The sequence below is a fragment of the Lithobates pipiens genome, unplaced genomic scaffold (genome assembly GCF_037356315.1).
Source record: "Lithobates pipiens isolate NorthernLeopardFrog02 unplaced genomic scaffold, aLitPip1_a1.2 Scaffold_23, whole genome shotgun sequence".
Classification (NCBI taxonomy): Eukaryota; Metazoa; Chordata; class Amphibia; order Anura; family Ranidae; genus Lithobates; species Lithobates pipiens.
The window spans coordinates 194124717-194147276 of record NW_027507785.1 but is presented as its reverse complement, the minus strand read 5'-3'; the positions used below and the strand labels follow the sequence as shown (position 1 = coordinate 194147276).

General features: G+C 41.6%; 1 protein-coding gene across 6 annotated transcripts in view; it reads right to left on the bottom strand.

Annotated features, from left to right (window-relative positions):
• GPSM2 (G protein signaling modulator 2) overlaps positions 1 to 22560 on the bottom strand; it is an 89571-nt gene that overhangs the window by 18476 nt on the left and 48535 nt on the right. For all 6 annotated transcript variants that reach the window (XM_077452714.1, XM_077452719.1, XM_077452717.1 and 3 more), the window contains 6 exons: positions 21923 to 22046; positions 20635 to 20750; positions 12676 to 12831; positions 6304 to 6412; positions 4675 to 4804; positions 1471 to 1541 (listed from right to left, as the gene is read on the bottom strand). In XM_077452714.1, the coding sequence (XP_077308840.1) occupies positions 1471 to 1541; positions 4675 to 4804; positions 6304 to 6412; positions 12676 to 12831; positions 20635 to 20750; positions 21923 to 22046 (706 nt within the window). The remainder of the gene's footprint in view (positions 1 to 1470; positions 1542 to 4674; positions 4805 to 6303; positions 6413 to 12675; positions 12832 to 20634; positions 20751 to 21922; positions 22047 to 22560) is intronic.

Genomic DNA, 22560 nt, shown 5'->3' with positions numbered 1-22560 from the left:
AACCCCGGTATCTTCCTTCAGCAGGTGGTCCGCTTTCAGATAAAAGTGCCCTCTGAGGTGTTCTGGTCCTGTCACCTGTTAGATATGGAGATGAGCGAGGGGACCATTGCAGGGCGGAAGCAATGTCAAAACGTCACTTTTGCCCATAGCTCTTAAAGGATTTTAGTGTAAATATGAGATCTAAGGTCTTTTTGACCTCAGATCTCATATTTAAGAGGTCCTGTCATGCTTTTTATCTATCACAAGGGATGTTTACATTCCTTGTAATAGGAATAAAAGTGACTTTTTTTTTTAAAGAACAGTGTAAAATTAAAAAAATTAAAAAAGGTAAAATAAGAGAAAGGAAAAAAAACCACCACATTTTTAAACGTGCCCTGTCCCGACGAAGAGAACGCATATGTGAGTAGTGCCCACATATGAAAACGGTGTTCAAACCACGCATGTGAGGCATCGCCACGATCATTACAGTGAGAGCAATAATTCTAGCCCTAGACTTCCTCTGTAATTCAAAACATGCGACATGTAGAATTTTTTAAATGTCGCATATGGACATTTTTTATTTTTTTGTTTTTTTATTTTATTATTTAAGGATTGCAGGAAATACAAAAAGTCTGAAAACATACAAGTGTCCCAAGTTGTCTCAAGTTTGTACAGAGCACAAAGCTAATCAAGCTATACTAATACATAAGTAAGCTGCATCTTAAAATCTACTGAAATACCCTAATGAAGCCCCAAGATACTGGCTTATCTCTTCTCACAGCCAACCTCTGTGACAATTCCTAAACTACTTGGGGAAAGTCGGCAGTAGTATCCGTAAAGGGAGGCTCTCCCCCATACGAGTAGGGTGCCCTCAGAGTATTCCAAATGGCATCCATGGATTGTTAAGGGAGATTTGGGACTATTGCATATGGCGATTTTTAAGGGTAAAAGTTTGTAGCCGTTCCACAAGCGGGCGCAACTTTGACATGTTGGGTATCAATTTACTCAGCGTAACATCTTTCACAATATTAAAGAAATAGGGCCAATTTTACTGTTGTCTTCTCTTTTTAATTAAGAAAAAAAAAAGTGCACTTGTAAGACAGCTGCGCAAATATGGGGACAAAAAGTATTGCAATGACCAACATTTTATTCTCTAGGATGTTAGGAAAAAAAAAAAAAAAAAAAAAAAATATATATATATATATATATAATGTTTTGGGGGTTCTAAGTCATTTTCTAGCAAAAAAAAAAAAAGAGTTCAACTTGTAAACAAGTTTGAAAAATAGGCCCGGTCTTAAAGTGGTTAACACTGCCAAAGTGTCATGCAAGCATGAAAGTATGGGACCAAACACCTACAAAAACCTTTATCAGTTAAAAAAACGACGTCCAGGTTTTTCGTGTTAAGCCTATAATGTTTTTTTTTTTTTACAAAAATACAGCTGCATGTTAAATGCAGCACAAGAAAAAAAAATAAAACGTTAGCTTTATTACCTTATCTGGTGTTAACTTCACAAGTTCCAAATTTTCCATACTGTGACGCCTGCTTAACCGAGGCCGCGCACCTTTAAAAAACACAAACCTAAATTATGAATGATGCCATCAGTGATGTTTCAGTATGATAAAAAAAAAAAAAAAAAGTGGATAATTTCCTGTAGTGGTACAATAAACCTTTTAAAACATTTTCAACGTTTAAAAGTAAAATTCATGCCTAGGATCTCAAGGTGCCTGGTAAAGTTTTATTAGCAAATATCTGCTTAAATGGCCTTTCTAAACTGGTTTAACTTAACTAAAAAGGCACACATTCTTTGACTTTTTGACCAAAGCACCCTTACTAGTCATCAAAGCACCTTCACTGAACAGAGGTAGGTGGGGGATTTCTCTCAAAGTTAGGGATAGCGCATATTAAACCTAATAAAACCACCACATGGTACTTTCTTAGGAAGTACGTCTATATTTAAAACTGTAAAATGGCAAACAGGTTTAATAAAGCAAAGTGTACCCTATACTGCCAATTACTTTTGGCCACCCAAGCATAACCCCTGCCAATTAGGCATAGCTTCAGTTTTGTAGCAAGTCATGAAACAAAAAGTGGTTCTAAAAGGCTCAAGGTTTCTTACCTTCATGCATTATATGCATGAAGGTAACAAACCTATGTGTTGCCCAAACACCCCCACCCTCCCCAATACTTACCTGAGCCCCATCACGATCCAGTGATGTGCACAAGAGTCTCCACTCTCCAGGGGCTCTGCCTTCTCATTGGCTCCTGCTGCTGTCAATCACAGCCAGTGAGCCAATCCAAAGAGAGGGGGTGGGGCCGAGCAATGGCTCTTTGTTTGAATAGTGCTTCCACATCAAGTGGCTTGCTCTGGGGGCACTTGTCAGGTGATTCGAGCAGGCAGCACAGGCGCGGGTCCTGAGAAGATAAGGACCGGAGCTGCTCTGTGCAAAATCATTGCACAGAGAAGGAAAATAATGTTTTTTGTTTATGTTTTTTTTATATCACAAACAAAATACTTGACTTTAATATCACTTTAAGGAAAAGGTGTGGGATCCCAGTGTCCTGTGATGTACTCCAAGAAAAAGGATTTATAGGTAAATCAAAAATCCCATTTTGTTTATTGTACATCCCAGTATACAGGGTATCTTCCCATCCATTACCACAGATGCCCCTATTGACACTGCAACAAGCCAACAGGCCGAAACAACCGAACCGGAAAAGGTTAGAACCTAATGCAGCAGCCTGCAATACCTGCTGAGCAAAGGTTACATCCACAGAGGCCCAAACATCTACCTGGTAAAACTTCTTAAAATTTGGAACAGGAGACCAGGTAGCAGCCTTAAAGAGGCAGTAAGCTCAGTTTGCTGACCTGTATCGACAGGGAAGCTCAGAATAAAGCTTACCTGTAGATGCAAGGACTATCTGCAATACATGCACCATTTAGGAGATATTTGCTACTTCTGTCGCCTGTGATGCAGCAGCTGACAGGGCTTCCATCTTCACAGGCTCCAGCCATTTCAATGACCGAACCACAAAGACGTCACTCCCAAGCATGCGCACGGGAGCCACGGCATAGTGCTCTGATGGGACATGCAATACACGTGGTTGCATCGTGCTAGCATGGGGTCCAAGGAGAAGTCCAGCCAAAGCTTGTTTGGCTGGACTTCTATGGCTCACAGGCGTGCAATTAGTTTTGCACTCCTGTGACCTGTTTTCAGCAGAGAGCAGATGACACGGGTATCAGTCCAGGCACCGCGTCATCCAAATGGAAGTCTGGATCCGCCAGGTGCCTGGACTGACACCCCGCTCAGCCTCTGGACTGAGCCAGCCGCCCCCACCCCCTCCACAGCTCAGCACTCCAATGAACGAGGAGGGAGAAAAGCAGAGAGCTGTGAATGAGTCTACAGCTCTGTGCTCGGGGAACTATCAGAACCGAGCAATCGGCGATGTTCGATCACCCTGTTCTCAGTGCAGAGGCGGCGGACAGATGCTTCATCCACCGATGATAATGATAGCTGTGCACAGGACAAACAGAGGGTGAATTTCCCCAACAGGGGCACAGACAGAAATAAAAACTGACAGGTGTTCTAATCCTTCTCCACACTATCCAATAATAAAAAAAATACAAGCCTGCCTATAGTTATACTTTACTTACTTACTCAAATCTTGACATTTGGTGCAATGAGTTTCAGATGGCTGCAGGTGACCAAGTCACCATGGGCAGGCAGTGGAACAAGACTGGGGTCTGGCGATCTAATGGTGTTTCAGGAGAAAGATCAGCAATGGGATGGTGCTTTCTCCAGGTTGAATGGTGAGAAACAGAATACAAGCACGCAGCACTCCAAGTGAATCATATTAGCACTTAACTCTTACTGAGGTGAAGAGAAATATTGTCAGGAATTTTGAATTTGCGCCCAGGGGTGCACACCATAAGGTAGCTCCTGGTGCTTTAGCCCAACCGTACTTACCAAGTATTCAGAGACAGTGTCACAGCTGGAATTGTGCCATGCCTCTGGACTCGGAAAGCACTTCCATGGCCAATACTGCATACAAGTGTGGAAAGTGCCATAATACAGAGTCCAGTGCCTGAAGGTCACATTCCAGACTAGGCCAGTTCAGTCCAGCAGGGTCCAGCCTCCTAAAGCTATTGCTGAGGAAATAAAGATCCGGATTGCTTTTGTATATAGAGATCAGCTCAACAGTGATGTAATAATCTTGATTAGGTCACCAAAGAGAAAAAAAAAAAAAAAAAAACAATAGAATTTTGCTTCAGAGCTAAGAAAAAGGTCCACAACCTCTTAGGACGAAAAAAAAAAAAAAAAGCAAGTTGGGTAGGGGATGGTTTTGGTGGGTTGAGTGTTCTGGTTTAAAAACTTTTTTATTTGCCAGTACCCCAACCTAGATAGTCCATGGTTCTTCCTACTGGGAATTTTGCAGGGGTCAACCCTAGTTACTCCTTGCTTTGATCCAATTTAGGATGATGGTACCCCTATAATTTTCTAAATATGTACACGCATAGAGGCCTACATGCTGCTACTATAGATGGCAGAGTAACCCAACTGTGTCCCTTAATAGACAATGGAGAAATCCCTGTTTACTTCTTTAATCTACACACTATTAAAGAAAACAATATTCATGCAATTTAATGTGCAGAGAATCTCAAATCCTTTTGTAAATCAACTTCAATGTGTTCTTACCTAGAGAACTGGTGTCCACATCCTGCACTTCAGATAATACTGAAGTATTCGTGCTATAGCTAAGCCCCAGTACCATCTGTAGGTCAGACAGGTTCAGCTGGGCTGTCAGTTCCCCGTTTCGATCTCCTAACTTTTGGAAAAAAGTAAAAAAAAAAAAAAAAAATTATATATATATATATATATATATATATATATATATATATATATATATATATATATATATATATATATATATATATATATATAGTGTAAAAACATTATACAATGTGCTGTAAGCAAAATATCGTGCCACTAACATACCAAATGGCAGGCAAAATATGAATGTGATAAAAAGTAGGTCAGACCAAGCATAGTTACAGCATAAAAAGAAGATCAGTTGTTGGCAGATCCCCAATGCTGCAAACTTAAATCCCAATTTTTAAAACATCGGGCTTTGCACAAAAGCGGTTTGATATTTGGGCCATATCCAGACATGTAACCCATGACCATACACAAACAGAATGCAAAAATTTTAATACACATTTTGTTTAGGGCCCAGGTCAATAGGCATTAGTTTGACATGTTTCTCAGATTATTCAGAATTCAGGGGCAGGTGTATTTGACCTGTAGCTGATCAACTAATCTGAATTTAACCTGTTGCAAGTAGACATGTGCACTGATAAAATTTGTTAGTTTCACTCGTTTTTTTGCTTTTTCCTGGAAATCCAGATTTTCAAAATTCCGAAAATTCGAAAAAAGAAAGAATCAGTAAAATTCGAAATAACTATTAAATTATAGGTATCGGATTTCCTTTCAAATGTGGCTGTTTGTGAACGTAATACAAATTTATCTGAAGTTACGAATTATCTGAAATAACGAATGCCGCATCTAAACAAATGGAACAAATAAGAATAATAAATCCTTTTTATTTTTTTATTACTAGATTTGTATTCGTTACGTTCATAAACAGCAAAATTTGAAAGGAAATTCCAATACTTAAAATTTAATAGTTATTTTGAATTTTACTGATTTTCCTTTTTTTTTATATATAATTCTCGTAATTCGGAAATTCGTAATTCTGGAAATTTCAGGAATTGACGAATTTGTCAAAACTCATTAAAAACGAATTGGGAACTAAATGAATTGCACATGTCTAGTTGCAAGCAGGTTTTTGCATACCTATAGTCTTGTATGAGATTGCAAACCTCCTTCAAAAAGAGCAAAGACACAGGCCCTTAGCTTTACCAAAATGTAATGTTAGGGCCTACCAAAATATTTGTACTTGTATCCAGGCAGGCCTTTGTGCTACAAAGTTGTTGGTACAGTAGGTTTAAGAGGCGGTTCACACTGCTGCGAATTCTATTGCGAATTTGAGCCGTTGCAATCGCTCAAATTCGCAAGTCATTTTAATAACAGTTTTCTATGAGTGCCATTCACATCAATGCGTTGCGAATCTAAGCTGCATAAAAAAGGTTCCTGTCCGAGTTTGATCTGCATTCGCTGCAAATTCAGCCGCATAGACTGCAAAATTTGCAGTAGAATCGCAAGAACACAAAGAATTCGCAACGCAATCTGATCAAAATCGTGCAAAATTTGCACTCACTCACCCCCCCATCCACAACAAATATGTAAATTGCTTGCTTCTTTTACCTCTCTTGATATTTCCAAATGCCTCTCTGCAAAGTGCACAGCTTGGTCATGGTTACCTAAGGCAGTGTAAGCATTCCCCAGGCTCCAGCAAGCCCGCCCTTCTCCCACTCTGCAAAACAAAGATACAAATTTTGCAACAACATGAAAACAATTTGCAACTACTATTTCTATATTTTACAAACATTTCTGGTAAACATAAAAAAAAAGGCACAGCGGAAGGTAATTAGACCTATAAGCTGCAATCTCAACCTGAAAATAAAGAAAAAATACAAGACCTCTCAAATGCGGAAGGAAAAAAGAAGGATGGGGAACCCACCTCGACTCCAAAATTGTAATCAACATGTCAATATAAAGAAAGCTTCAAGAGACTCAAATTCAGCACACATTTACTATATCGATTTACTATTGACCCCACCCCAAATTGAATTTAATAAAGCAGTGCACATTCCGTGGTTGCAATTCACCAGCTTTGTAATGAATTTCTTTGGACATTGGGCATTTTTGCAAGTATAGTTGCATTAATCTTCCTTAGTAAACGTAATGTGGTAAAGCTTCACTTTGTAAGGAATACCCAATCAGGTGCAAGGAAAAATTAAGAGAAAAAACGCATTTGTGTGTTTGTGTCACCAATACGTGTCCATGTCAGACAGGCTGTGATTATGACAACCAAAAGGACTTGCCAGATGTCAACAGAAGAGGAAAAATATGTGGTGCTATTACATGACCATGGCTTAAAGCGGAGAGCTGTCTAATTTTTATTTTTTTAAGTCCGCAGCTACAATTACTGCAGCTACTGACTTTTAAAATAAGGACACTTTTCTGTGTCCAAGGTGCCCACGATGTCGGCACCTAAAGCTGTCCCATCCCTCGTCGCTCAGGTGGAGGTGTTGCCATCTTCGGTAAGGGAATCAGGAAGTGACGAATGTGAGACTCGCACTGCATGATCCTACTGGTCCCTAGGACGGGGACGACAATGGATGGAGAAGGCGCCGGAAGTGGCGTAGATACGCGCAGTTGGCTCGGATATCTAGGCCTGGAAGTGGGAGCAAAATACCTGTATTTGCTCCCCCCTCCACCTTGAAAGGTGCCAAATTTGACACTGGGGGGGGTTCCGAAAAGCAGAAGTTCCATTTTTGCGTGATACTCCTCCTTGCATTTAAGTATGCCCCCCCCTTTAAATCCAGCAATCAGTAAGAGGGCAGTCTTTCTCAAATAAACACTCCATTTGGGGTTTCAGAGGTGGTAGATTAGCTTGACACACATTATATACCCTCAAGGAATTAGACGGATTGGGTGTCCCTCGTGTCATGAAGTATTACATTGTAGATCAATTGACCCAACTACTCGAACTCCACCTCATCTATTACAGACCAGACTGGATCTTCCTTGAGGCTCAAGCTTGCACTCCACTACCAAAATTTAGTTATGTGGGTCTTCCCAAAATGATATTAGCCCCATGTTATTTTATTTTTTAAATCTGTGGGATTCTTCCTGTAGATTATGGCCTCTCTGATCTGCCCACATATTGGCGGCTCCACTATTTACTGATAGGGTATCTGGCATCCAATTCACAATGGTGTGAACCCAGCCTTAGACAAGCCTGTGAAATACTGGGCGAATATAGTCTAGTCAGATGAGACCAAAATTGGATACCATAATACACACCAAGTTTGGAGTTCAAATAGCACTGCACATCACCCCAAAAACACCCCAATACCAACAGTGACGTTTGGAGGTGAAAACATGGTGTGGGGCTGTTTTTCAGCACATGGTACTGGCAAACTTCACATTAATGAAGGAAGTATGAATGGAAAAATGTACCAAGACTTGATAAAAAAACTGCTGCAATCTGCCAGGATGAGGAAGATGAAACTAGGGTGGACATTTCAGCAAGATAATGGTCCCAAACACAAAGCCAAGGAAACTCTCAATTGGTTTAAATGAAAGAAAATAAAAGTTGCTAGAATGGCCCAGCCAATCACCTGACTTAAATCCAATAGAAAATCCATGAAAAGAGTTCATAGAAGAGGTCCACAGAACCTTTATGATTTGAAGACTGTTTATGTGCAAGAATCGGCTAAAATCACCTGAGCAATGCATGCGACTAGTTTCTCCATACAGGAGGAGTCTTGAAGCTGTCATTACCAAAGATTTTGTACGAAGTATTAAATACATTTCACTTAGTGTGTTAAATGCTTTTTCCCTGTGTCAATCCTTTAGAAATATATTTACCTAGAAAAATGGTGATGTGTTCAATATTTATTTTTGCCGCAGCGAGTATAATATATATATATACACACACACACACACACACACACACACATATACACATATACACACACACAGTGCCTTGCGAAAGTATTTGGCCCCCTTGAACTTTTCAACCTTTTGCCACATTTCAGGCTTCAAACATAAAGATATAACATTTTTATTTTTTGTGAAGAATCACCAACAAGTGGGACACAATTGTGAAGTGGAACGAAATCTATTGGATAATTTAAACTTTTTTTTAGCAAATAAAAAACTGAAAAGTGGTGCGTGCAAAATTATTCGGCCCCTTTACTTTCAGTGCAGCAAACTCACTCCAGAAGTTCAGCGAGGATCTCTGAATGATCCAATGTTGTCCTAAATGACTGATGGTGATAAATAGAATCCACCTGTGTGTAATCAAGTCTCTGTATAAATGCACCTGCTCTGTAATAGTCTCAGGGTTCTGCTGAAAGCGCAGAGAGCATCATGAAGACCAAGGAACACACCAGGCAGGTCTGTAATACTGTTGTGGAGAAGTTTAAAGCCGGATTTGGATACAAAAAGATTTCCCAAGCTTTAAACATCCCAAGGAGCACTGTGCAAGCGATCATTTTGAAATGGAAGGAGTATCAGACCACTGCAAATCTACCAAGACCTGGCCGTCCCTCTAAACTTTCAGCTCAGACTAGGAGAAGACTGATCAGAGATGCAGCCAAGAGGCCCATGATCACTCTGGATGAACTGCAGAGAACTACATCTGAGGTGGGAGAGTCTGTCCATAGGACAACAATCAGTCGTACACTGCACAAATCTGGCCTTTATGGAAGAGTGGCAAGAAGAAAGCCATTTCTCAAAGATATCCATAAAGAGTCTCGTCTAAAGTTTGCCACAAGCCACCTGGGAGACACACCAAACATGTGGAAGAAGGTGCTCTGGTCAGAGGAAACCAAAATCCAACTTTTTGCCCATAATGCAAAACGATATGTTTGGCGTAAAAGCAACACAGCTCATCACCCTCAACACACCATCCCCACTGTCAAACATGGTGGTGGCAGCATCATGGTTTGGGCCTGCTTTTCTTCAGCAGGGACAGGCAAGATTGTTAAAATTGAGGGGAAGATGGATGCAGCCAAATACAGGACCATGCTGGATGAAAACCTGTTGGAGTCTGCAAAAGACCTGAAACTGGGATGGAGATTTATCTTCCAACAAGACAATGATCCCAAACATACAGCAAAATCTACAAAGGAATGGTTCACAAATAAACGTATCCAGGTGTTAAAATGGCCAAGTCAAAGTCCAGACCTGAATCCAATCGAGAATCCGTGGAAAGAGCTGAAAACTGCTGTTCACAAACGCTCTCCATCCAACCTCACTGAGCTCAAGCTGTCTTGCAAGGAAGAATGGGCAAGAATTTCAGTCTCTCGATGTGCAAAACTGATAAAGACATACACCAAGCGACTTGCAGCTGTAATCGCAGCAAAAGGTGGCTCTACAAAGTATTAACGCAAGGGGGCCGAATAATTTTGCATGCCCCACTTTTTTTTTTTATTAGTTAAAAAAGTTTCAAAAATCCAATAGATTTCGTTCCACTTCACAATTGTGTCCCACTTGTTGGTGATTCTTCACAAAAAATAAAAAATGTTATATCTTTATGTTTGAAGCCTGAAATGTGGCAAAAGGTTGAAAAGTTCAAGGGGGCCGAATACTTTCGCAAGGCACATATACACACACATATATATACATATATATATATATATATATATATATATATATATATATATATATATATATATATATATATATATATATATATATATATATATATATATATATATATATATATATATACACACACACACACACACATACACACACACATACATATACATACATACATACACATATACACACACACACACACACATATACACACACACACACACACAGTTGTGCTCATAAGTTTACATACCCTGGCAGAATATGATTTCTTGGCCATTTTTCAGAGAATTGAACACAAAAACCTTTTCACTTATGTTTAGTGTTTGGCTGAAGCCATATATTATATATCAATTGTGTTTACTCTTTTTAAATCATAAGAACAACAGAAACTACCCAAATGACCCTCTTCAAAAGTTTACATACCCCAGTTCTTAATACCGTGTATTGCCCCCCTTCAACATCGACAGCTTGAAGTCTTTTGTGGTATTTGTGAATGAGGCTCTTCATCTTCTCAGATGGTAAAGCTCCCTATTCCTCTTGGCAAAAAGCCCCCAGTTCCAGTAAATTCTTGGCCCATCTTGCATGAACTGCACGTTTGAGATCTCCGAGTGGCTCAATGATATTTAGGTCAGAGACTGAGATGGCCAATTTATTCTGCTGTAGCCAATGACAGGTCGATTTGGCCTTGTGTTTTGGTTTGTCATGTTCTAATGTCCAAGTACATCCCATGTGCAGCTGCCTGGCTGATGAATGCAAATGTTCCTCCAGTATTTAACACACTGCATTCATCTTGCCATCAATTTCTACCAAATTTCCTGTGCATTTGTAGTTCACACAGCCTCAAAACATCAGCGATCCACCTCCATGTTTACAGTAGAAATGGTGTACCTTTCATCATAGACCTTGTTGACTCTTCTCCAAATGTATTGTTTATGGTTGTGGCCAAAAAGCAAAATTTTTGGTCTTATCACTCCAAATGACTGTGCCAGAAGGTTTGAGGCTTGTCTGTGCCGTTTGGCAAATTGTAAGCAGGATACTTTGTGGCATTTGCATAGTAATGGTTTTTTTCTGGCAACTTGACCATACAGCCCATCTTTCTCTTAAGTGCCTCCTTATTGTGCATCTTGAAACAGCATGTTTTCAGAGGGTCCTGTATTTCAGCTGAAGTTATTTGTGGGTTTTTCTTTGCATCTCAGACAAAATTTTCCTGGCAGTTGTGGCTGAAATTTTAGTTGGTCTACCTGACCATGGTTTGGTTTCAACATAACCCCTCATTTTCCACTTCTTGATTAGAGTTTGAACACTGATGATTGGCATTCTCAATTCCTTGGATATCTTTGTATATCCCTTTCCTGTTTTATACAGTACAACTACCTTTTACCACAGATCCTTTGACAATTCTTTTGCTTTCCCCACAACTAAGAATCCAGAAACTTCAATGCAGCACTGGATGAAAAATGGAAGGGGCTGTCAGGAGTCCAGAAACAAACAGACTACAGGTGAGAATGGTTACCTTTAATAGCCATCCAAACCCCCTTGTGTCAACTTGTGTGCATTTTATCAGGTCAAAATCACCAGGGTATGTAAACTTTTGATCAGGGTCATTTGGGTAGTCTGTTGCCATTATGATTTAAAAAGAGTAAACACAGATCACTGATAGTGAATGGCTTTAGACAAACACTAACTATGAGTGAAAGAAATGCTGTGTTATCATTCATATTCTCTGCAAAATGGCCAAGAAATCATAAATTCTGCCAGGGTATGTAAACTTATGAGCACAACTACATTGTATATATGTCCCTTTGTAAAGGGAGTGGCCTTTCCATTCTTGTATACCCATTTGGATATTGTTCTTTTACATCAGAGATCCCAAGGTGGAATTTGATCGGTACTGTTAGGGGTCAGAGTTGGAATTCACGTTTATACTATTTCTGTGGGTCCCACCTTACCAAAACATTTGGCTGTTAATAAAAAGGTTTATTTGCATTTGCCACAAAGCCACCTAAAGGTAAAACACCATCCATTACACACACACACACACACACACACACATACATTTGGTGAATGCCATCACAAAAAAAAAAAAACAAAAAAAAAAAAAACGAAAGATAGCCACTCCTGTGTTCCTCAATAAACGCTTTACAAGAAGCTTCTGTTTGTCCCACTCCCTCACACAAGTGACAATCAGACAAGTACATGTCAACACATGCCATGTAAACTCGTCTTTTACTGCAAATAAGAGACAAATACCAATACGTTCTTCTGAAGATGGCTCGTTACATGTGGAGACACCCACACATAGCTGCACCCTGCAGCTTATTGTGAATCCCTATGACTAAGACATGAACTGATTAAATTTAACGCTTAAGAGACAGTCACATATGTAATTTTAATGCTCACCTGTCACTTAGTTCCTTAGCAATGACCAGATGTTTCAGATGATAATCAATAGCCTTCTCAAAGTCTTGAAGTAAGGTGTATGTATTGCCCAGGCTGTAACAGCTCTGGGCTTCCACAGCCCTGTCCTTCAGCTGACGGGCCAGCTGCAATGTGCGCCTGCAGAAACAGAATGCAGACTCATGAAATCAGCATAGCTCAAAAAAACTGCATTAAAGTTATTACTGCTCTGCCAACACATAACTAATCTACCTACATGTTTTATATGGCTATAAAGCCATCACTTTACTCAAAAGGAAATCAATGACTATAGCTTATAAAATTGAAGATCCAATTGACAGCATGATCCCAAGAAGAGAATGACATATGAAAAATAACATAGAAGTTAACTTAAAGTGGTTCTAAAAGCTTAAAGCAGAACTACACAGCGTCTGAGCACCAAAAATAAAAAAACGATATTTGATTAATATTTACTATTCAAAGAAAAAGCCTCCATCCAGCTATGTCTCCAGGATTTATTTTGCTGAGAAATAATTTTAAAGAACACTCTCTAGCATTTCTGGCTGTGGCCATCTTAAGTAAGGGGCAGATTATTCATGTAGCATTTACTTCCTGGAATCCATCTACCTTTACCTCAGGCATGCAAGCAGGAGGGTGTGCTTAGCTGAGAAAGCCCCTCCTCCCCTCCTGAAGACCCCTGGATGTATGACATAATTTGCCTAGGTATGGAAACCAGAAAGTTACTGAAGAAATGTAAAAAAATAAAAAATAAATAAAAAAAGTTTAATAATTATACCTTTTTTTTATTTATTAATGCTAGCAGCAAAAGGATTCAAAATAGTGAATATTGACAGAGAGCAAAGTTCTGCTTTAAAGGTTTTTTACCTTATGGAAACTGAATTTAAGCAGAAGTAAACCCATCCATTTAAAAGTTAAAAAAAAAAAAAAAAAAAAAACACACACACACGTTACATTTCCAGTACGTGCCGGAAAAGTAACACTCATTGGTTTCTGCTCTCAACCAAACCATCCAATGGCAAGTGTCATAACTGATCACATGTGCAGCATCATGGCAGTTGTAAATTAAACAAAGGCCAAGATGGCAGCTTCCTTTCCTGAACGCGATAGGAGGGTTTAATTCCACTTTAAAGGTAAAACCTTCTGTTATTAAGATCCCCCAGCTCCCCTTATCCTTGCCCGAGCATGATGTGTCCATGGATGCAGGCAGCATAGCGCGAGTTTGAGCCCCTACGAGTGCCCCCACAGGAAATTGCTCCCTATGGGGACACGCACAGGAAGAGGAGTCAAGAGTGCCAGCAGAGGACCCCAGAACAGCAGAACCAATGCACAGAGCAGTTAAGTATGACATGTTTATTATACACTGCTCGAAAAAAATTAAAGGAACATTTTAAGCAGAGTATAGCATCAAGTCAAATAAACGCCTGGGATATTGATATGGTCAGTTAAGTAGCAACGGGGGTTGTTAATCAGTTTCAGCTGCTTTGATGTTAGAGTTGTAAACCCACGTGGTTTTTCACCTTAACGCAGTGTTTCGCAACCAGGGTGCCTTCAGAAGTTGCTAGAGGTTCCTTGAGCAAGTCAATTTCTGCCACTGAGATAAGTTCCCACTGACACCATTGATCTTTCTAGCCATCTGTAAGAGGTTAATTCTTCCCAATCACCATAAGTGTATGGAGTATTATTCCCACTGACCATCACACTAATATACCATGAGTTATAGATTTAATTTTTAGCAGGTGTTCGAGCCTGAAGAATTATTTCAAGGGTCCCTCCGTGTTGAAAAGGTTGAGAAAGGCTGCCTTAATGCATAGAATGCATTAAGGTGAAAAACCTGTGCTGCAGCTGCCCCCCAAAGCCCCCCCCCCCCTTTTACTTACCTGAACCTGATCTTTCCAGCAATGATTGATGAGCACAAGAGCTCCAGCCGGTGTCTCAGGTCATGATTGGATAGATTGATAGCAGCGCAGCCATTTGCTCCCGCTGCTGTCAATCAATCCAATGACTTTTTTTGTCCCTACTCATCTATTCTATCTGTTATTCACTAGTTTTGCATTTGGCTAGGGTCAGGGTCACTACTGGTAGCATGAGGCGATACCTGGACCCTAAGTTCCACAAGCAGTCTAACTCCTCCAGGATGGCCCATCAATATGTAGCATTGCCAAAAGGGTCTCCCAGCACAGTCTCAAGAGCATGAAGGGGATTCCAGGAGACAGGGCCAAAGAAGGTCCTTAATCCATCAGCAGGACTGGTATCTGCTCCTTTGTGAAAGGAGGAACAGGAAAAGCACTGCCAGAGCCCTACAAAATGACCTCCAGCAGGCCACTGGTGTGATTGTCTGACCAAACAATCAAACAGAATTCATGGGGGTGGCCTGAGGGCCCTACGTCCTCTGGTGGGCTTTGTGTTCATTGCTTGGCTCCGTGGAGCTCAATTGGCATTAAACACCAGAATTGGCAGGTCCGCCACTGGTACCATGTGCTTTTCACAGATATGAGCAGTTTCACCCTGAGCACAAGCGACAAACATGAAAGGGTCTGGAGAAGCAGTGGAGAAATGTATTCTGCCTGTAACATCATTCAGCATGACCGGTTTGGTGGTGGGTCAATTATGGTCTGGGAAGGCATATCCAAGTAGGGATGCACAGACCTCTACAGGCTAGACAATGGCACCCTGACTGCCATTAGGTATCAGGATGAAATCCTTGGACCCCCATCAGACCCTATGCTGGTGCAGTGGGACAATGCCCAGTCTCATGTGTCGAGAGTATGCAGCCAGTTCCTGGGGGGGGGGGGTGAAGGAATGGATACCATTGAATGGCCCCCATGCTCGCCTCACCTAAATCCAATAGAACACTCTGGGACATTAGGCTTTCCAGGTTGCACCTCAGTCTATTTAGGAGCTCAGTGATGCCTTGGTTCGGATCTGGGAGGAAATCCCAAGGACACCATTCGTTGTCTCATTAGGAACATGCCCCTACATTGTCAGGGATGCATACAAGCAGGTGGGGGCCAGACAAACTACTGAGTACCATTTTGAGTTGCTGCAATGAAATTTCAGCAAAATAGACTAGGACTTCTGCATCATTTTTTCATTCTGAGGTGTCTGAATTCAGCCCTCTGTAGGTTGATAATTTTCAAACAATATGGCATGTGCTCTTTCCTAACACATTACCCAGTCCATATCAGTAAGTAAGCTTAGGAATCGCTTTAATGATCTGTGGTTACACGTGTTAAACATAATTACAAAACAGGTTTTCCTATACTTAAAGCGGTTCTTCACCCTAAAGGGGAAGTTCCGCTAGTATTATCCCTCCCCCCCTCCGGTGCCACAATCGGCACCTTTCGGGGGGGAGGGGGGTGCAGTTACCTGGATAATCCAGGTAACTGCACCCACTTCTGGCCAGACCGCCACATGGCTCCGCCCACCGCCGCATGGCTCCGCCCCCCGTTGTGTTCTGGGAAACACAGTTCCCAGAGACACAGCGGGGAACCAGCGCAGCGCGACTCGCGCATGCGCAGTAGGGAACCGGGCAGTGAAGCCCTCTTGCTTCACTTCCCGATTCCCTGACAGAGGATGGCGGTGGTGGCTGCAGCGAGACGAGCGGTCGCTCGTCATCTGCCGCCGACATCGCTGGAACCTGGGACAGGTAAGTGTGATATTATTAAAAGTCAGCAGCTGCAATATTAGTAGCTGCTGGCTTTTAATATTTTTTTTTTGTGCAGCTCCTCTTTAAGAGTATGAGTCTCTTTTTTTGCTTTCATCTATTCTATGTGAGCTGCTGATGGCTATAAATCTTTCCAGCCCTCTCAGAAGTGCCCCCGTTCTGTTAAAATAAAGATAAATACCTGTGGGAGGGGCTACAGACTTCCATACAGTGTAATACAGACAATGGTCTGGCTCTGGAGTCTGGATCCACCCACTTTCCTGTAATTTTGCTTGATGTTGGCTATCTGCTCGCTCCCAAGACTTCAGAGACAGAGCGTAGCTGCGCCCTCCCTCCTCCAGAGGAACCCAGCAGAGATAACAGCCCTTCAGTGACTGTAAGGTGAGAGAAGTCACAGCACTATTTCTATCAGAGTGAAAATAATATTTTTGGCACCGGTGACTTACTCCCACTGTGCTCGATCTACGCCCCCGCCCCCCCCTCCCCCCGATCGTTCAGTATGCAGGCGGAACAGCAGTCTATGTAAAAGGCCTTCCCCAAGTAAAAGCACCTCCCCCACTACACTAAGACCCAGGCAAGGCACACAGTTAACCCTTTGATTGCCCCCTGATGTTAACCCCTTCCCAGACAGTGTCATTGGTCCCTATAAAAAGTGTCAGTGTCCAAATTTACTGCTACAATATCACAGTTATGCTATAAGTCACTTATTGCCTCCACTGCCAGTAAAAAAATTAAAATTACAAACATATATCCCATAGTTTGTAGACTATATTTTTTGCATTATACACACACATAGTGAGGTGACTAGCATTTGTCTGCAGTGTAAGAATGCCTGTTGCCACTAGGACAAAGAAAACCAATTTTTTACTATTTGCCCTTTTTGCACTACAATGCAGCCTGTAGCTGCAGTGCAGTTAGGTGTGATAAAATGCAAACATGTTGCATTTTATCTCAGCATATAGGAAGGTGCCACATGTTACTTTAAGACCTCTTTCACACTGAGGTGCTTTACAGGCACTATAGCACTAAAAAAAGTGCCTCTCCTGTCACTCCAATGTGAAAGCCTGAGTGCTTTCACACTGGATCGGTGCACTGGCAGGACATCAAAAAAAAAGTTTCTCGTCTCAGTTTCTTTGAGGCGCTTTAGAAACGGTGTATACATTGATCCTAAAGTGCTCCTGCCCATTAAAATCAAAGGGCAGCACCGCCAAAGCACCACTGCATTGGCACTTTTAACCCTTTTGACCGCTAGCGGCCGAAAGGCTCCGCTGGCGGTAAAGAAGGCTACAAATAGCGATGCTTTACCGCAGGCTCAGTGCGCGGCTCAGTGTGAAAGCGCCCTAACTGCTTTGTGACGGTCTCATGTAGGAGTGCAGTAACAAAGCAGCTCTCCTGTGTTGCCAGCACTTCCAGGTGGGGGCCGCGCATGTGCATTGCCACCTCATTTGCTGATCAGGAGGTCGCGGGCCAATTGACCTCTTGGACCCACTGATCGGCAAAGAGGATGACAATCCAGAGCTCTGTGAATGTAAAGAATGCAGAGCTCTGTCCTATCAGCAGGGATGTGCTGGTTTTTGTTTTGTTCCATGCAAAGCACATCCCTTAGTAATAGGAAAATTGACCTTTCATAACATGTAACATGCTATGAAAGCTCCGGCCCCTGCCCCCTCCTCTCCATTCTGCTAGCTGTCAAAAAAACATCTGCCCGCCCGGCCGCGTCACTCACGGTACTCTGAATGGAACACTACAAGGCCTGACAGCCTTAGTAGCGGTCGGGTTGTTCTCAATGAGCTACCACACCACCACACCACTGTGGATTGCCATGATAGTTAATTTATGCTTCCTGTTAGAATGTATTGGTTTCCTTGGATGCCAATACAGAGACAATTATGCAGGAGTCCTGCATGGCATCAGTGTTCTGCTGATCACTGGTGGAAAGCTTTACAGGCTCCTGCAACACAAAAAATAAGTAAATGTATGTTTATACCTGCAAACAATGAGCATTTATTTATTTTGGGTAAAAGGTGAACTTATTCTTAAATGTGTGCCTAACAGTGCTTTGGTGCATTCACTGTGAGGTGCTTTAAATCTTTGATCGCCCTAGATGTTAACCTTTCCCAGACAGTGTCATTAGTACAGTAGCTGTGTATAGTATTACCACTGATTACTGTATTAGGGTCATTGGTTCCCACAAAATTTCAGTTAGTTTCAGACTGCCTGCCACGCTATCAACGTCCTGCTATAAGTCGCCAACTTAGATGTTCCATGCATAGGCATTCCCATTAATTCTATTGGGATACAGGAGCTACACGGACACAGCCAGTGCTCCCAATTTGACACCCAGTAGGTGCGGGTCTGTGTTCAGGGTCTGCTTTATCTGCATTCTGGGGCCCATACTTGCAGCTCCACAGGTGTACCAGCTGTATCTGTGCAGCTGGTCATCACAGTAGACATCAATGGGACCGCCTGCCTGTGCGGAAAACCTGCTCATTCCCTGCAGGTAATAATGGACCTTTAGCCTAGGTTCACACTGACTGCAGAAAACACAAATCTATGCCACGGAAAGATAAGCATAGAAAAATATGCCACAGAGATGTAGTATCTGAATAATTGCAAATATATAAAAAAATATGGAAAATGTATTAAATGTTTGATAAAAACTATCCAAAATACGCAGAAAATCATTACAACCTCCACCGTTCACCATCTAATGACAATGTTGTCGATAGACAAACAAATACAGACAAAATAAAGGAACATCTTCACTGCACGTGTACCATAGTACAAGTCATAAAAAGCACTATAAAATAAATATGCAGTGTGGCAGCAAACACCGTGGGGCTGGGCAGTCCTTATAGGAGAGTATTGTGGAGGGGCAGAAGCCTGCACATATCAAGACCAAAAAATTCAATCAAAAAGTCAAGATCTGCAGTCTATGGTTATTGGGGACCTACAGTAGTAAAGGTAAGGAATGTAAGATAGTAAAGTTCCACCTCATAAACACTAATCTTTGCAGAGATCCAGAAAGCAAATAGAAAAACTGACATCATGACAAGCAAGTATAAAGTCAAGATAATTTCAGCAAATAGAGCACAATCGGCAATAGGTATACAAAATGTTGTAGTGTACTTTACCCAGGTAAAAAGGAGAGATGCTCTGCAGATGATAGACGTTACCATAATCTGCCGTGCTTGGTTGTCCGCAGGGATGAAGGTAACAATAGTGTTTAATGGACTGGATATCACTACAGCTGAGCAAGGGATCACCTCATTTTCCTATGCATTAAGATAAAAAAAAAAAACCTATGTGTAGCAGCCCCCCTCCCCTCCCCCCCAGAACCCCCCTAATTACATACCTGAGCCCCTTCTCTCTCCACCGATGTTCATGATCCCATTAGCCATCCAGGACACCATTTGCTCCTGCGGTTGCAAAGTCAGCCAGCCAATCAGGGGAGAGAGGGGACGGGGCCAGGTCAGGGCTCTGTGTCTGAATGGACACACGGAGCTCTGACTTGGCTTAGGTGCCCCCTGTAGCAAGCTGCTGGGCACTCAAAGGAGGGAGGGACTAGAAGCAACAAAGAGGGATCCGAGAAGAGTAGGATCCAGGGTGCTCTGTGCAAAACCAACTGCACAGAGGCGGAAAGTTTAAAAAAAAAAAAAAAAAAACCCACAAACCTTTACAATTACTTTAAGTAATGAACTGTAGATATGTTATCAGACTAAAGTAACAGGAAACACAAAAATAACAGACAGTGTATGCATAGCATGCACGCATCATGAACCTGTCTCAATAGATAGTTAAGGCCCTGTTCACATCTGGGCATTTGCAATCATAGGCAGAATAGCTGCAATTCTGCCAGCGATCCCAAAATGCTCTGCAAAACAGACAAATTGCCCCATGCTTGTTCAGATGCCATTCGTTTACAAAAGGCGCCTAAATGCGGGTGCAGTTCTGCCATGATCGTTGCATGATAAATCATGGCAAACTGCATTGCGCGAGGCTTGTTGCCCAAAAAGCTCCTTTTGAGCGACAAGCTTTTTGCGCAATTCAGATTGCAGAGCAATTTTATTGATTTAGGTGCCATTAAAATGAGTGGCACCTGAACAAGTGTGGTGCAATTTGTCAGTTATGCAGAACGCTTTGGGATCTCGGGCAGAATGACAGCGATTCTGCCCACTATCGCAAACACTCAGGTGTGAAGGGGGCTTTAACAAAAGTAAATAAGTTAAAGTGGGGAGGGGGTTGAAAGGTATATATGGTAAAGGGGTATTTCCTACTTGTAGTATTCCGCTGCCATTTCAAATTCACCAAGGAAGATAAATGCATTTCCAAGATTGCTGTAAGCTCTTCTTTCAGCAGAACGGTCACCAAATTCCTTAGCAATAAGAAGTCGCTGTAAGGGAAAAAAAATTGTTACCTCAAGCATTGACATTTAAAAATCACAAGAATGGCCTGCACTGGCAATCTTAAATGTTGGCATAGACAACTACCCTTATAGGCTTCGCTACATAATTACACATGTCCCCTTAGCGACCAGACTGAAGATAGCCCATCACTGGAAGTCCCCAGAACAGATCTCATGGAACATATGAACGTATGTTCGCTAAATCTGAGGGGCGTCTAGCCAAAACTGCGACATTTTGGGAAGATTGGGATTCCTGGTATGCCCAACCACAACCGTAATCTATCTGATCACTTCTAACCACTCTGCCTGTTCCTTCACCTGCAACATGACACAAGCTCTGCCTACCTTTCTCTCCCCCCCCCCCTTTTCCCCCCTCTTCTCTCCACTGTCCCCGTAAGCTCCTTCTATCTCTGTGCACCGCTGTGGTGCATCACATTGACTCACCTCCAAACTGGTCTTACCCTGCACATTGGTATCCTCAGATGGGGTACTTGTTAATTGTCAGTTCATCGTTCTATTGTTTCTTTTTTGTTTTTTGTTCATAGACTAATGATTAGCTCATTGTCAATCGCAACTCTATGCAGCTAGTTGATAACATGTTACAGCAACTGTTTCCAGTCTCTTATAAAATGCTCTAACGGTAGCTGTAAGTACTAGGAGGGGGGTCCCTCGCCTATGGGCACAGCATGTTCCCCTCAGGGGTGCCTGTAGACAGGACCTTCCATCCCCGCTTTCCCTTCTTTCTTCTGTCCCTCGTTTTTACCTTATACTACTACTTTTTATGTATATGTTTATGGAAACATCCGAATTTATAAAGTTGTAGTCCTACTAGGACTAGGGGTTGCTAATGCTATACTATGCTGTTGAACGAGCTGTATGAGCTGTATTTTTGATGCATTGTACGCTTTGTTATACAAAAGCGAATAAAAATCTATTGAAATTAAAAATCACAAGAATGTATGTTAAATGACAAACATGCAGACAAAAAAAAAATTATATATATATATATATATATATATATATATATACAAAATGTTTGAAGACCATGGAGTTGCATGCTATTGCTGATAAGAGGTGCACAGATTGAAAAGCGGCTTAAAAATGCTTCTAATGTGGCTAAACCTTCTGAAAAAAGAAACCTGAACAGAAATATAGTATACCTGCTCATGGGATACGACAGCTTTTTGGAAATTTCCTAGCAGATAGTGTGTGTTGCCAAGGTTGCCATATGCCCGTCCTTGGGCTGCTCGGTCTCCTAATTCCGTTACAATTAATAAATTAGCTCTGTTTGTGAAGAGGAGAAAACATTATATTTTTGCAAGCCCAAAATGTTTATAAAATCAATGAATTCTTCAGCTATATGCAGTCACAGATAACAGCTACAAATGCATTCTTTAATTGGATATTTTAAGCCATTTACACATACAATTTGATGTTCAGAAAAATTAAGTGGGCCCCTTCACATCTCTTGATTTGGGAGAGTGAGCAAAATTGCTGCAATTCTGCCCGCTATCCCACATTTTGTGGCACAATGCACTACATCACTTGGGTGCCAGTATCCTTTAATGGCACCCCAAACCTTATGTGATTCTGCTACAATGATTGGGTAAGGTTAACCAAAAAAGGAGCTTCTTTTTTCAGATGACAAATGCGCATCGGGCAGCCCATTCAGCAGAATCGTGAAAATCAGGGTCAAAATCCTTAGTGACTGAGAACTCAACACTACAAATGCATATTGTTGAATCATAGAACACTCTCACGATTTAATTTGTGTGGCTACTATGCCAAGCAGGAGAAT